The 17,043-nt window shown below is 43.1% G+C and overlaps 1 protein-coding gene across 8 annotated transcripts in view; it reads right to left on the bottom strand.

Annotated features, from left to right (window-relative positions):
• ube2z (ubiquitin conjugating enzyme E2 Z) overlaps positions 1 to 17,043 on the bottom strand; it is a 71,884-nt gene that overhangs the window by 48,394 nt on the left and 6,447 nt on the right. For 4 of the 8 annotated variants that reach the window (XM_022252500.2, XM_022252502.2, XM_022252505.2 and 1 more), the window contains 2 exons: positions 6,148 to 6,223; positions 5,393 to 5,580 (listed from right to left, as the gene is read on the bottom strand). In XM_022252500.2, the coding sequence (XP_022108192.1) occupies positions 5,393 to 5,580; positions 6,148 to 6,223 (264 nt within the window). Of the gene's footprint in view, positions 1 to 5,392; positions 5,581 to 6,147; positions 6,224 to 6,833; positions 7,004 to 17,043 lie in introns of all 8 variants that reach the window. The other 4 variants (XM_022252501.2, XM_022252507.2, XM_087140299.1 and 1 more) reach the window with 3 other exon arrangements.

The following is a 17,043-nucleotide window of genomic DNA, read 5'->3' as shown; positions in this document are numbered from 1 at the left end:
ATCTAACTGGACAATGACGTCAAGAGATGGGCATTGTCGGCGGATGCAATATGAAGATCTGTGAAGATCTGGCAGACCATGTTTGGATGAAGTGTCCAGTCTGTTGGTCCGACGGCACCCCGAGAGAGTGCATCTGCCATGCTGTTGCTAGTTCCTGCTATGTGGATAGCTTGGAGGGTGATGCCTTGATCATTTGTTCACATGAAGAGCTGACACGCAAGGACGCAGAGTTGGGGAGAGCGAGTGAGGCCCTGATGATTGATGTATGCCACTGCCATGGAGTTGTCACTCTAGACTCGAACAGTGTTGTGGAAAGTTGGGAAAAGCATTGAACACCGCTTGAGGTTCTGACACATTGATGTGTATGTCATAAGAGGCAGTGTCCCAGTCCCCGGAGGCATGGAGTGCAGGAAGAGGGGCTCCCCATCAGTATAGCAACACGTCCATCGTCAGAGTTACATCCGGACCTAGAGGTACGAAAGGATGGTCCACCACCGGAGGTGATTGCGTAGGAAGGTCGGTCCACATGGTAAACAAGGCTGAAGTATTCATTATAAGAAAAGAATACATGTGATAAGCCCTCAGTGTTCTCCATGGGCTGTTTTAGCAGGGCGGACTGCCCTGCCAAAATTTTGGGCCACCCTGCTATTTTTTTGAGTAGTGTATTTTTCCCCGAAAGTCAACTTTCTCAAAATTTTAATAAAAAAGAGGTTTACTGCAGTTTGGGGGTCGAGTTTGAATTTACAGACGAGGCTTATGATTTACTGACAATGACAAGGAATACCAAGAGGTGCAGCAACGTTGCATTATGTAAGGCATGTGTATTGGTGTGGACTGGTCCCCCTCCTCCCGTATAATGCATTTTCAAAATGTAGTATTTCGAGAACCAGTTTATTAAAGTAGAAGAGGGCGTATTTGTCGGAAACTAGGCTGGGTCCAAATAACTTGGCTACGACCTGATGTTATGCGCGAGTCTATATAGAGAGGCCGCAGCCAGTGCCCAATTTGTCAACGTGTAATTTAAAGCCACAGCCTAATGAATGATTTGGATCTCAGATCTCAGGTGATCACTGGCTGCCGACCGTTATGCATAGTCAACCTCGTGTCCCAAAAAACCATCGCGTATGTTTTGTACATGTACACGTACATTGTATTGCGCAAGTGTGTATATGTACATGCCGTGCATGTGACTGGTACCTGCGGCGCAACATTGTATTGCGGAGTGTGCGCAGGTGCCAGTGGAAGGACCATGCCATGCCTGAGCGGCTCTCACACTCTGCTTCGATGGAGGGTTCCTTCATTTTTATGACGTGAGCTAGAAATTGTAAACTTATCTTTGCCTGAACATATTTCTTATGTCCTTTTTTATTCAAGGATGCATTTTGAGGCTTGTTTTTACTCTGCCTTTTCACAGTCAACTGATCATTGAGAAAACTGCATGCTCTGCTCATCTTAAGCATGTCTCGAGTCACTAACATGACTAAGGTTCTGCTTAAAATGCTCTGGAAATTAAAATAATTTCGCATCAAATCTTTCGATGAAAAAATTCCTCTTGAAGAATATCCCAGCTAATATTTCAGCCCAGATTGTACACAAGGTTATAGTCAAATGGCAAGTTGAATACAAAATAAAGAGAATTGATGAACAGTTTACAGCTAGGGTGGGTTTTCTCGGCAAATTAATGCCAGAATATGTAGAGGTCGGTGAATGTTTTTGGTAAGAGCTAAAAAATAAGAGTCGAACCCTAGAAGTAACTACGTTTGACCTACAGAGGAAATGAGAAATAATTATTTGATGTTAAGTAGCTCTTCCACCAAGCTATTACATGTGTTGTATCACTTGTGAACTCTAAAGGAATTCTCGAAAAGTAAATGTTATAAGTGGTGCCAAGTGAAAGGGACTAGTTGAGTATTTTTCAGCATTCAGTTCTTGTACTGAGTGGGAAATTAAAAAATGAACGAAGTCAAAACACGGTGACAACTTTGAACATTAATACAGTATCAAATGCCTCACCACATTATACCAGCCTACATGAGCAAAACATGCATGGTGGAGACACAGACCTGGCCCTGACTTAAACTACATGCGTAACATGTATGTATTCATATTTTGCAGTACTTCCAGGGACCTTACAGCCTATCCTCGGTATGTATTACTTTGTATCATGAGCTGCACAGTACGATTGATCCGGTAACCCTGATATGCTTTCAAGGTGAGAAATGCTAATTTCAAGAGTTTTCTGTGCAAAACCAGTCGTACTTGATACTTGGATGGGCCTGACTGTCAATCTTTACTCTTGTAGGCAAATACAAAAAATGCAAATTGCTTACTGGCTGTCATGACTTAAAAAACATACACAGTACAATTCAAAAGAAACTGAGGGACTGACATTTCAATCCAAGCAGAATGTTTCCTCTTTTGAACAGTGGTGCTATTTAGTTTACACGTCACAACGATCTGTAATAATTTCTTTGTATAACCAAAACAAAGGATAACGCATCAACAGTTGGCCTTTTTATAGGATAAAAGGAAAAGTACCGTATAATAAAAACTTTACTGGTAGATGCCACGATGGTGCAATCAACATGACAGATTTATCCACTTATCCTTCACGCACGGTAGGGGTGCATGCATGGGAGATCAATTACAAACTTTCCTTTTAAACACTTTGTAGCATACAGTTCAGATTAAGTTGTGCAAATGATTTACCTTTCAAAATGAATGGCAATGTTCCATACTTCATAACGATTTGCTAGAATATATTCATATTAACGGTCAAAAATAAAGACAGTTATTTTGGGATTTGAAACACACTGGCAAAAAACAAAACCAGATGACGCCGAATGGACCAGCTCATTGCATGCCACAGAACATCCATGCAAATGCACTTTATACACGCATGTGCACCGCATACAAACAAAATGGTTATTGTCAATGTAGACACTGCAAAGCACACGGTTCAAGACTTGATTCCGGGAGTGAATTCATCAATATGACATGTTAATTTTTGATTGAAAATGCATCCAAATTTTGCGTTAATAGTGCCATGAGAGTTGTCAAAACATGGGTTTCATGACTGAAAAGTTTGTCGACTTATTATATCGAATCTTCCAATTCTGGGCTTATAACCACCTGTCTTTCTTTTGCCGATTTGGGGCGCACTTTAGCTTGGGGCTGATAGACAAATTATGCCGACTTTTGGCAGCAAGAGCTAAATGAAGGAAACTGCAAGCCATTGCAAGCTATGCTGTGCCTAGGAGAAGACAGATAATCAGCGCGTGTTTGTTGTCCACTTGGCTACTTCAAGATGACAGATCTGTCACAACACACTCAGATATGAGATTCAAGCAAACATTCAGGTAAAAGCAATTCAAGAATAACCTGTGACCAAAACTGAAGTTTTTCAATAATTTTTTTATTTGGGGGGAAAGACTTTAACCTAACCAGAATTTGTCAAGAACACCAAATTCTTAAACATCAAGTTGGGTTCAGAGTCATATAAATGCTTTGCACAATTTGTCATTTCCATATTTATTTAGGTAAAACCTGTGAAAACTGAACAGACAGTATGCCAAACCATGAACAATTTGAGCCATTATACAATGCCAAGAACACCTAACACAGAAAATCTGGACTTTCTTCCCTATATTACATTAAGATTTCCTGATGAAAAACTTCAACTTGAAAATGAAAATTGTACTAACCCTTGTTAAATTTTTGCAAAAATTCCTGTTTTATTCCTATTGAAAATATGTTTTTATTCTGTTTTGAGGCCCAACACAAAACTAAAACATATGGAATTTTAGGCTTTTCATGGTGAAAGACAGCAATAGGTGGAAAGGCTTGCGATAGCACCATGTGAAGGAATATATCTCTTATGAGTATGTGTGCTTCTGAAAAGAACCGGGAGTATACTCAATGTTTCAGACCACATGCTCAGTCTGTCGTCAGGAGACCGAAATGTTGAGTATACTCCCAGTTCTTTTCAGAACCACACACTCATAATAGATGTATTTCTTCGCATGGTGCTACCGCAAGCCTTTCCACCTAAAACTAAAACATGTTTTGACCCTCTTTCCAGCAAAAACTCAGGTCTGTAATAGAAATAGACCCTGCGTTTGGGCAATCACCATCACGCCTCTAAGATAAGAGAAACAATGTGCTTCTTAAATGAGTTGACTGCACTATTTTTATTGAATTACATATCCATGTATATGTATGTCCTATTTATGAAAATCTAATGACTAACTCAGCAATGTTTTTTGATTGCATACATGTATTGATCTAATTCTTATATTAGTTGTCTGTTATATAAACAGTTTTGCGTGCTACATTTCTGTACTGGTAGTGAGATGCTGTCCTGTGAGGTCTTCATTCTCTATTGTGAAGTGTAACAGTTACATGTAACTGTATGTTACTGATGTACATGTACATGTAGATGCATGTAGGCTTATCATTGAATGGATAAGTGACATACTTGCCAGTCCTTAAAAAATGATGGCAGTCTAAACAAATTTCATAATACAGTCAAACATGCTTAATGCGAGCTCGAAGAGACTCTCCAAAAACCTTGTCTTATGGTGAACCTAATGTTATACATGTACGTGTTGACATGCACCATGTACCAGCAAGCATTGTTACACACTATGGCAATGTACTGTAGGCCAACATGTACTGTACGGCACAGTATACGCAGAGGATTAGTATTCGATATACATGTGCCAGCCTTCAACTTTTTAATTAATTTTAAATCATATTAATAAATATGATTCAAATGAATAACACAATGATTTTGAATTCGCCTACTTGTTTGACGCAACAGCAGAGAACAGTGAATGTAACTGGCCGGCCGCCCTGTGCCATGGACACATCGTGGCCCGGCAAAGCACTACTTGGAAACTGGTACCCGATGTTGCACGTAAGTAAAGGTTTAATAAACTTGAGAACCAGTTCATATAAAGGACTGGACGTAAGAAAGTGTTAACATTTTGGAATTTCCGTTGGTCTGTAATTGGTGGGAGGGAATCTATTTTGCATACAAAACAAGAACAGGTCAGCTGTTAGGCTTATTACTTTTTCGTCTGCATGTACGTTAGATATTGGCGAAATGCTCGGCCTAATCTCACCGAAACAGACCTGCACTATGCAAGATAGTACTGGCTGTCCAGTGATAATTACATGTGCACATCAAGGGTGAAAAAATGGGTACTGGCTACTTTTGTGTACTGGGGAGAACATTGCATATTGGACCAATATACTCAAGTTTGTATGCAGGGAAAAAGCAGCATTTTGAATGACAAATTGGGGAATTTGCTTGGGGAATTTCCCAAGCTTACTTCTGTATGTTTTGTTGAACCCTTAATGAAACAGCCTAAAAATGGAAGAAACTTACCCAAGAATACTTAGGCAGACCTTGCCATTTCGATACAAATTTGGATTAAAACGGACTTTTCCTTCCCCGGTAGTGACAAGCTTTACACGTGGTGGTCTTATTGGGTAATCTGGTGGAAATCTTATCAGGAAATGGAAGAACCCTCCTTCATAAGGAGTGTCAAATGGACCCGTTATCAAGGCATGTACCTGTACCAAAACAAAAAATGGTGTGTTACTAACATCCCAAACATGGGATGACTAGCAACTACTTGTAATGAGTCATGAGATGTACATGGATTTGATGAAATGATACATCTCCACATCCTGAAGCTGATTCAAACAACATGTACTTCAACTCACCAATTAATGGCATTTTCTTCATTTAGTTAATGTCACTAAAATGTGACCAGGCCCATACTGCAAACAGCTCTTATAACTTCTGATTAATTTTGTTGGGTAAGAATATATACATGTATGCGGCCTGGTACAATGTAGTCAGGAGTAAGTCACCAACTGACTTTTTGAGATATGTACATGGTCAGAAAGAGAATTTCATAAGCTTTCAAATGGTACACTTTACAAGTATGTTGATGGTGACCTTTTATACATATATATATATACTGGTACTTCCAAAATATACAAAAACTGCCATATTGATTTTTCAACATTTACACACATCTCCACTTTACTCAGCCATTACATAAAACAGCCTCAGCGACTTATTCTGATTACGATGTACCAGGTCACACTTGTTATATCACATTTAGCACTTACACTGACCTTTGTAATGTCCTCTTCTGGCACAACACACATACCAGGTGGAGGTTCTGCATAGATATTCATGATGTCTCTACAGAGGTAAGAAAAATGAAAACTGTATGTCCATGATGTACTTGACACCAGGACTGAGACAAATAGGTAACTGTGCTAAGACAACATCAGGTAAAGACTCAAGGGAACACTGTCAAATTCCATATTTCAAGTGAAAATGCTTGCAAGCAGGCAAACTGGTACCAGGTGGGCAGCAATAGAAACTTGGCAAATATTGTGATGTCGGAACCCTTCACACAGTGGGTCAGAATGTAATCAAAGTGCGCCAAAATACATGTAGGTGCTTCATGAATGTAATATTTTTTTCTATTTTTTCGATGTATTAATGACAGATAGCAGGTGCTCTTAACATTCTGATTTAATTAACAATAGTTCTACGGATACAGGTAAGCTTTTCAGGATTATTAAATTGGTTGCCAAAACAACACACTTGGACTCCCCTGCTCTCGTTTGACAATAAATTTGAGTTGGTAAATGAGATGGGAAGTTTCTTTGAGTCCAAAATTGATAAATTCACAATAAGCTTGGTGGTCAAGTATTAAGTTTAGAACTATGGGCACATGCAACGATATCTCATTCCATTGAGAGGTCTGTCCATTCTCTAAAATTATATATTAACTGCTTCTCACCGCTCACTGAGGCAGTGATGAAGAGGCTCATTACGGACTCGAGCTGCAAATTGTGTCCGTTGGATCCCATGCCAATATCTTTAGTGGTGAACTGTATGGACTGATGCTACCAGTTATTAGTAAGATCACAACTACATGTCATTGTACCTCACTCACCACTGGTGTATTTCCTACAGATTGGAAAGAATCCTTGGTTATTCCTATTGTAACGGACCGCTTCTTTTGTAATTGTATAACATTTTGTGCGCAGCGGAAATTGGTTTCTATTTCGGGATGCTTGTAGTTTGGGGGGAGGGAGGGTTTGGCAAAGTTCCTGGACGGAAATTGTTAATACAATGTTATACACTCTTTTGGATGAGAGTTGTAACGGTGTACATGTAGTTGTGGTTGTAACTGCAGAGCGGAAAGCTGTAGGCCAGGTTTTAATGGATTAAAGAAGTTTTGTTGTAAATCCTGTGAGTTGTTTCCCTGTTTTGGTGTTGCTGATCAGGAGGACAAGACCCCATGAGTTCACGCTCCATTTGGTGGCAGCAGTGGGATTGTTCACAGGATTTCTTTTGGGGAAAAGATATGGCAAGTTGCACGGAGTCCACACGGAGCATCACCAAAGCCATCGACAACATTTCGGTAAAGTTTGAAATCGATGGGATGTGTACCCCAGGAGATATAGGGCTTTAAACAGTGCACCTTTAATGTCACGTGACTCGTTTGCTGATGATATTGTCATTACCAGAGGTCAGTCTACGTTTATAAACTTTCCCTTCCTAACTACCTGCAAGGTTTCAACCCAATCAGACATGTACAATACAAAATACAATACAAAACACGATTGTTATTGCAGAAAAAGCACAGATTAGAGATTTTAAACATTTATGTCATTTGGCGTTCCATACAATGCGATCTGCTCTCCACACTAAGTACTCAGCATCTTGCTAAGTCTTGAGCATATTCCCTACGCACTGTGCACTGTCTGCCACACATTACAGGCAGATATTGCGTGTCCACGCACACAGCAGTCCATGCACAGTATGTGAAAGAGATTTTTGAGTTTGCAAATATTGTAAGGGGGTATTCATTGTTGGTGCTTCATCTGTGTGGAGAAGTAGACCACTTATGCACTTCATGCAGTTGACTTCAATGTTTTAGCTATCATACAATGAACAATTCATGCTTAAATCTGTTATGGTTGATTTTTTGAAAAATACAAGAACTTTTTATCATAACTTCCAGTCTGATGACGTCATTGGCCCCAAACTTTACACGTGTTGACTGGGTGAAGATCATCATATGAGTCAATTTTCAGGCGATTCGGACAAACTCCGCCACAGACATCTACTCCAAATTCACTTTTCTGAATTCTTAACCTGTCGCTAGAAGGCGCTTGATAATTACATGACGTCATCAGTAGATGATTTGAAGAATACTATACCCCCACTGACTAACACCATGGAAAGCAAGTTGATACCTACCGGTACCACTTTTAACCACTTCATGCCGGGGCATTTTTCAATGTTGATGATGCTGGGCCGGCATGACTATCATTTTTTTCCGTTTCAAAATCCTTCAAAAATTCATCATTTCATTAAACGGTCGTTTATGGCCGCACCAAGCAATCTTTAGGCACTACTCTAAGTTGACAGGTGGCCTTCATTGACGCCCAAGTATTTCAGCCATGCCAGCAGCCTTGTAAACAGAGTCCAGGCTGTGCGGTGTTGTATAACTGTCTTTTGCTCACGAACCTGGCTCAGTGCACTGCTGACCTCTTTTCAATAGGGGCCAGATAAGCGTGTGGCGGTACTGTGTGGCTCATCACTGCGGTGGTGGAGCGCCTTTGTCCCTGGTGGTAATCCGCTCGCTCTCAATGCCCCAAACCCTGGTATACGGTTTCCAAACAACGCTGGATTATCACCACTTTTGAGAGTGAAAACTGCCGGTAATGCCCAGCAGCCTGGTCTTCTGTTCAGAGTACGGTCTTTTGTTACAGGGCCCTGTTTCCTTTGTCCGAGTTTGGAGACCCCGGCCACCCATATAAACCATATGTCTCCGATCCCGGAGTCCCCGGTAGGAAGTGGTTAAACGAGTGCTCAATGAAACTAATTTAGGAGAACACTTACAACATGAATGCCAACTTCCAACCATTACACATAACTCTGACCAAGGTAATAAAGGGTGCAAACTCTGAGCGCTTCTGCAAACAGATTGTTTCCCGATGGAGACAAGCGTACGCCATCCCTAAGAAATAAAGACAACTGAGACCTGATGGTGCAGGCAATATGCATGTACCAAGTGAGAAGACTGGGACCTAGCTCAACAATTGATGGTTCACCGTTTCCTTTCGATTGCTGGCTGAGAACGAGCTCTTTGTATTGGACCCGTGGCAAGACCAAATGAGTATGGAATGCAGAAATTGCCGGGCCAGGTCATGGAGAAGCACTGAAACCTTTTGGCGGAGGCCATATTCATCGATTCTAATCAAATTATTAGTGCCAACATGTAGCATTATCATTTTGGTTGCAATCAACTCATCCACCATGGTGTGAACATCGCACAACCCTGCACCCCCCTTGCTTTCCAGAACCTAGACTCGAACGCCCAAGGGTTGTTCTGCTCCGCAAACAATTGGATCGCCCAATATCCAAATGGCAACTGAGAAGGAAACCAAACAACACACAGGCCAGGAAAAACAACAGAAGTTGCACAAATTGAATGCTTGAGGTAAATGTATGCCGCGTTTGTTAAATGGGTTTGCCCATGCATTTCCACGGATATTAGTGATATTGAAGAAGGGGGCACAAGTATGACAAGTAAGCCTGTGAACACCATCTCCCCTTTCCTGAATACCCAGGTAAGGAACTCCTTGTGTAGCTGCCCAGGATGCCGCCCCAATCCTGAAGGAATGACCCCGAAAATGATGCTTGTCCAAGCGAACAAATTGCAAAACTTTCCTCACAACGACATTGAACTGGTTTTGTGTAACTGGCTACCCATCAAAATGGTATAAAAATGTGCTAGCTTCCCATGGACGCATGTCCACGTGAGCAAGCACTGCAGGCATTGGGCAAACCTTTGGGTCGTCCGATTGCACCAACCGCACAAACTGGGGAGGATCGCATTGATTAGTTTTTGAGCAGTGGAGCCATAATGAGACGGACACATTCGGAGATTCTACATCACAGAAATGCACATCGGCTGCAGTGAGTATGGCCCACGGAACCTGAGTTTTTGATTGAGCTGCAAATTCACCGACTTGCATAAAGCCAAAAAAGGCAGAGAGGAGTATTGCCCGAAATAACTGGAATTCATAATGGGAAGCACAAACAACAGGGAGCGCATCAATCAGACGTGCAAGGGTATGCAATGATGTCCATTGTGGGGCAGATACGACGTCATCCCTCAATCAATTTAGTCACTAAAAAATCTTTTGTGGGGTCACAACCAAAATAACTTTATCACAGAAAGCAACACCTGACACATATGTAGCAATTGTCACTGAAGCCACATTTGCCAATGAAAACCATGCCACAAACTGGCAAACATCATCTATTGATGCTTGTGATCCATTTGACAAACAGTCATGGTGAAACTGGCAAAATGCCCTCCAGCCTATGGCATATGTTTTCTGAGCATTAGGAGCAAGGGCTGCCCCCAGTAAGCAGCCAATTTCACGATCTAGGTCTGTGCAAGAGGAGGGAGAGGAGTCATGACACTGTGCCACCAATTCTACAGCACGCAGCGCCATGACCAAAATGCTGGCACTTGCTACAAGAATGGGAGAACCTACAAGCCGGAAAGTGACAGCCCTGTAAGTTATTGAAAGCAAAGCAAAAACTCATTTTGGCAATTTTCTTGGCTTGTTGAGCCTCTTGCAATAGCCTATGGCTACTCATGGACGTGACATTAGTGGCTGCTACAGTGAACCAGAGCTCGTAGACGAGATCGCCCAATGAACGCAACGGATTAAATTATTGCTTGAGCCGAAATTGCTCATCATGTGTTTGCCACGCAAGACCGGGAAATTGAATGGAAGCGAGCTACATGATTTCCACGTATTTCAATAACTCAGCAAAGCACGATGTGTGCTTTTGTAAGTAAACCGCCATGTACGTGCGGAACACAGACTTATATTTCCCCATCTTCGATTTTCTTCTTCACTGCGCTAGGTTTACAAACAACCAGGTTCTCTTTTTCTATGGACAATGTAAGATTCTGCTGCGATTGCTCTGACCTAGACAAAACTGTGTTCGCTAAATCGTGATACAAAAGTGAAAAATCAACAAAGGCCCCAGCCCAAATTTTTTCTTTCACGGCCTGAGGCAAATGAAGCCCCAGTGGAGTTAGACACCTGATGAAGAGGTTCTGGGTGATCAAACTGACTGAGGCTAAATGGTAAGCCCACACCCATGGCCCTATTGTCCCCTCGTCTGACAACGTCTTGCGGATTGCACTCACCACCCGAAGCAGATAGGCCTACCTCACCCAGTTAGAAGTGCTAGCTGTCCCACTTGCCACTGATGGCTGGCGATGCCGATGGGACCTGGAGTGTACCCGCTATCACTGGTGAAGACCCGTCGGCGATGATGCCAACAGAGGAGCAGCCATCCCCATTATCGCGGTGCAGGGGTGCTGCAGTGGTCACCAGTCCCGAGGCCACTCTTGTGGGTGGCAAGCCAGGCGGGCCAAAACTTAGTGTCGACGTCGAACCACACAGTGTTGCCAGGGGTACAGCCAACCCATAGTGTAGAGCAAATAGATGGTGTGGTAGTGAAACTGCAATCGGTGGGCGAGCCCCTGCCGCAGCAATAATGGCCGGACCACACTGAACAGAAGATGGGGCAGACGCCACTGCTGGGGCAGAAGTAGCCGCTGACGACCCCGATCCATCGTTGCCTACTGGTGGACAAGCGTAGCAAGGAACTGGTGTTGCCCATTTTTTGGGGCTCCTCTTGCCCTTTTAGTTGGGAGTGGAGTGGGCTCCGGCGAATAGCGGGAAGGCCGGTGGCGAGGTCGTGGCATCTCCAAGCAGAAAAGGTTTCCGACAGCCAGGCAAAATCCTTGTAACCAGCAAAGGATGTTACTGAACGATAAAAATTTCTTTCAAGTCCAAACGTGCCCTGCTCCCACAAACAGCTGTGACGAAGTGGCAGTGTTAGCGAGCGTAGCTGTTTGTTCACTGCCAACCGACAAAGATTCCAGGAATTCCTATTGGTTAAAGGTTATCAAATGTGCATGATCACATTTGCATATCAGCTTCTTCACCATATATGGTTGCGTTTGTTAACTATTTGGCAAAAACTGAGCATGCGCATGGGACCCTTACATTACAAATGTACACATCTCTGGGTCAGCCTTGGACCGGCTTTTTATAGCTCAGTAAGACTGACGATACACGTGTACATTGTTTCTGCGCATAAGATATTTTATCACGTAACAGTGATAAAAGTATTTATAAATCTTTGCTTCAAGGTTTTTCCTTTATGTAACTTTTACCCTGAAATTGTGTGCAAATTAAGTCAATGGACTGAAATAAATATTCAAAAATAAATAACAAATAACTTGATGATGTCATCATGACGTCATTGTTCTAGGACTATCTGTGCATCAGGGTCCGCCACTGGTACAACTTTGATGAAGATCCAAATTTGCAAAAGCACTAAAGTCATTTGAAGTACTCCAGGATATATGGGGCTTTAAACAGTGCACATTTAATGTCACATGACTTGTCTCCTGATGACGTCCTCATCACATCAGGTCAAAAATTCTCTAAAGCACTCACTTTTCAAGATATCCGCAAGAGTTGAACCCAATCGGACATCTTCAGGAGATACAGGGCCTTAAAGAGTGTAGCTTTCATGTCACGTGACTTGTCTCCTGATGACGTCATTATCACATGAGGTCAATTTTCCTCTGAAGAATTCCTTTTTCAAGATATCTGCAAGATTTGATCCCAATCAGAGATGCACTTCAAGAGATATAGGGCCTTCAGGAGTGCACCTTTTATGTCACGTGACTTGTCTCCTGATAACATTATCATCACATGAGGTCAGTATTCCTCTGAAGCACTCCGTTTTCAAGATATCTGGAAGATTTGAGCCAACTTTTGCCACTTAATTTGAATATGCTATTAAAAATTAGTTGTGACTCACACCGCGTAGTTAACTGTAAATGGTTGTGAAATGAAACGTGATATAATCGAGCAAGCGAAACTAGACGTACAGAGTCAAAGGCATCATATTTGTTTGGTGAGACAAACCAAAGACGGAAATAAAGTTTATAAACCGAAGCAAATATTTATTCCCAGTGATTGGATTACCAATTAAAATAAAAAAAAAAAATTTCGTTAAATAGAAACAAACATATAAAATTTCTACATCAGTCGTTTCTTTTGCAAAGACATGGTTCAATCTGTTAATGTGGTAGATGCAGTCGGTTGTATACACTTTTTAAAATCTGATGCTTTGTTTGAATGTATCGACTGTAACGAATGCCACAAATGTCACAACTGTAGGAAATGTATCCAGTGTTCGACGTGCGACGAGTGTACAAATTGTATTTATTGTTACAGTTCTTACTACTGCAATGACTCAAGCGTCTTAGACAGCTGTGAAGTGTGTTTCGATTGTTATAATTGTATAAAATGTGTTGTCTGCGTCGACTGTGTTTGCTGCGTTATTTGCATTGAATTAGAAGGAATGGATCACGTAGTATTTGTCAATGGCCAGCACAAAAGAATTAGACAAAAACAAGCAGACGATTTTACCACCTAATACCAAATCTAAACACCATGGTCCTCCAGGATCCTCTTTAGCTGTCTGGAGATACTGTCCATGAAGGGAAGAACGGTGAAGGCCTTGTACTTCGGTTGCTCCACTTTGGTGCTGGTCTTGGATCTTGATGACTGCAGGATGAATGATGTTGGGTACCCTAGAGGGCCACACTGTCCGCACCGCATTCTGATCGTCCACCACCTTGAGGAACCAACTAGTGCGTCCTATGGATCCTATCCCACCCGGAAGACGCAGAGGAGTTAGTCTACAGGATACTGTGCGGTGACTTCGACAAGGTGTACGTTGGCAAAACTGGCAGACCCATCGGCCAAAGAATCAAGGAGCACAAGCGCGACGTGAAACTCTCAGGTGTGGATTCGTCAGCGGTAGCCAAACACATCTAGGGAGCTGGTCACCACCGTAACTGGGACGGCGTGCAGTGTGTGGACCAGGACCAGCATTGGCACACCAGACGCATCAAGGAGGCCATCCACATCCACCTCAACCGAAACAGCATCAACAGAGGAGGACACGCCCCTTCACGTCCATGGAGTGGAGTGTGCGACGCCCGCTGAGGTCACCCGTACTATGTCCGTAGTACACGGTGGGGGGCATGCGGAGGACGCGGTCCAGTGGTATATAGCGGACTCTGCAGCATTTAGACTTCAGTTACTTAATAAAGGCTAGCAGCACCAGCAGCCGAAATGTCGCTACCAGCAACTTGACATCACGAGTCATCGATCATCTTTTTCTGTATTCGTCATCTACCGTGGTGATTATGTTTATCTCTACTATTGATACATGAATACATATCAGCGGGTTAATATAATTAATTTCTTGTTTTACTGCCTTTCTTTTTATCTCAATTTAGACTGGTTAGAGGTATTGGACTACCTGTAGTTTTTTAATCATCTCTAAGTTGTCCACCAACCGAACTGACATGTCATATATTATACCATGACCACGAATAAAGTTATGTGAACACCGCAAACAATGAATATTGGCCTCAATATTATTCATGGTGACCCTGACGTGATTTACCTGCCATGTAAAATTTATCCTCATGGTTTTTCTTGGATTGCGTAAATGATGGCTGAATGCAAGACCACCATATGAGCTCTGAGATCAGAATGGACTGCACCATCCACATCAGTGGAGGATGCGGTGTCAAGGTCGGCGGTTTCACCTGAGCCTTCTGTGCACTCGCTTGGCCAATGTGGCTGGAGTGAGGAACCTGCCCAACTCGATCTTCGTGCCGGTGACCAAGCTGGTGGCCATGATGGCAACCGAGTCAGTGGCCATGCCAGTACCAATGCCGGTGCCCATTCCAGTGCCCACACCAGGAGCCAGGCTGGAAGCCTGAGTACAGCCCAACTCAACAGTCAGTCACGCAAGCACACCAGATGCCAAACTACCAGTAGCAACACTAGTAGTGACTCAAGTTCTCATGTAAGCACTAACAGCTCAGCCCTCTCCAAGATAAGGGTTGCTGATCGGGAGAAAGAGCTTGCTTTGGCAGGTCACCACCTCCAGTCTCAGCAGACCGTCCGCATGAAGACCGAGGAGCTGGAAAACAAGCAAACAAGATGCTGTCCTCCATGAGAATGTCTCTCTTTTATGGACCATGGATATCCAGATGTATGCTGAGAGAAAGCAAGTTACCTGATCTTCAAGATGTATTTTTGCGTTGGGGAGATGTTAATTATATATAACGGGTTTGCCCTTACCCAACGTATATTAATAAGCACTGTATGCTCAGTGCTTGTCCGAGAGCTTGCGAAAAAAACCCCACAAGCTTACTCGGGTGGGACTCGAACCCAGGACCTCCTGCTTACTAGTGCAGATGTCTTAACCACTCGACCACCGAGCTTGCCGGGGTCGGATGGCCGGTCCGAGTCAAATGAAGCAGCGGGTACCGTGAACTATTTTCAAGATGTATTTTTGTGTTGGGAAGATGTTAATTATATATAACGGGTTTGCCCTTACCCAACGTATATTAATAAGCACTGTATCAAGATGTATTTTTGCGTTGGGGAGATGTTAATTATATATAACAGTGCTTATTAATATACGTTGGGTAAGGGCAAACCCGTTATATACAAAGTTACCTGATCAAAGCAGGACCAAAGAGCGGTGGACCTGCTTGAAGCAAAATCAACGTATGTCAAGGTGGATGACGTGCACCGAGTGGCGACACCACTTCTGTGGAGGCTTGATAAGCCCACACTCTCCTGTCCAGCCAGTGCAGTGCTGCCTTCATTGAAGAGAAATGAACAACACCTGTTGAAAGACCCCAATTTGGCAAAGATTCATAGTCACAAGATCCAGGAACTCAAGGAAAAAGGCCTTGTCCATACTGTTGTCCACAAGGGAGGTGTGACCAGAGTGGCAGTGGTAAATTCTGCATCATGTTGTGCACCAGAATGACAAGTTCCGCCTTGTCTTCAATTGTGCCTTTCGATACCAAGGTGAATCCCTGAATGAAAACCTTTTTCCAGGCCCTTCTCTTGGGTCATCATTGGTGGGTGTTCTCCTCAGGTTCAGAAAACACCCCACGGACATACATGTATGTGGGGACATCAAGGCGATGTTTCAATGCATCTCAACTTTGGAAGCCGACCGCCCTTAGCTACGCTTTCTCTGGAAAGAACCCAACTCTGAGAAACAGATAACAGATTCGTTGGTGCTCGGGTCGCTGAAGTTCAACGGCTGATGAATCATGTCACCTGGCAGTATGTAGAGTCGCAAAACAATCCTGCAGATGACCTTACTTGAGGTCTCCCATTGTAACAAATACATGACAGCATTCGATGGCATACTCCATTCTTTCTGCTTCATTCTGAGACAGACTGGCCAAAAGAACCACTGAAGCTTACCAAAGAAGAGGTCCATTTGGAAGTGAAACCAGACTTCTTCACAGGGCTGATGGTGACACCCCAAGAAAAAAGCCCAAAGGTTGATGTTTCAGGCTTTGATAATTGGGACGAGCTGGTTGAAGGGTACAGTAAAGCTCTGTACCAATCCCAAGGGGAAGAAAAACCTTTGTTCCTGAGCGTTGATGACCGACCCAATATTGAGAGGCTCTTGTTCCAGCGGGTACAGACAGACTGCTTCCAGAATGGACTTTGTCCGCTGGCAAGCCTGTATCCACCAAAAGTTGACTGAGCTGTCTCTGCCCTGAATATGATGCTGAAAGTCAGCTGATCAGGGTTGGTGGGCATCTCCGTCGGGCGTCAGAGCTGGACTCTTACGCCAAGCATCTGATAGTGCTAGATCCAAAGCATCCAATTACCCGTCTGCTCATTCAAGAGGCCGATTGCCGCTTGGGACATTGCGGTGCGGACATGGTTCTTGCTGATCTCCGTCTCAGTCCATTAGAAGCCTACAAAGTTGGTGTGAGGGCTGCATCAGGCGACGTGGGAAACCCTCCATTCCCAAGATGGCAG

Source organism: Acanthaster planci, linkage group LG08 (assembly GCF_054643075.1).
Source record: "Acanthaster planci isolate LZ-2023a linkage group LG08, COTS_SCS, whole genome shotgun sequence".
Taxonomy (NCBI): Eukaryota; Metazoa; Echinodermata; class Asteroidea; order Valvatida; family Acanthasteridae; genus Acanthaster; species Acanthaster planci.
Note: the sequence above shows the minus strand (reverse complement) of the source record. Positions and strands in the feature narration are given on the sequence as shown.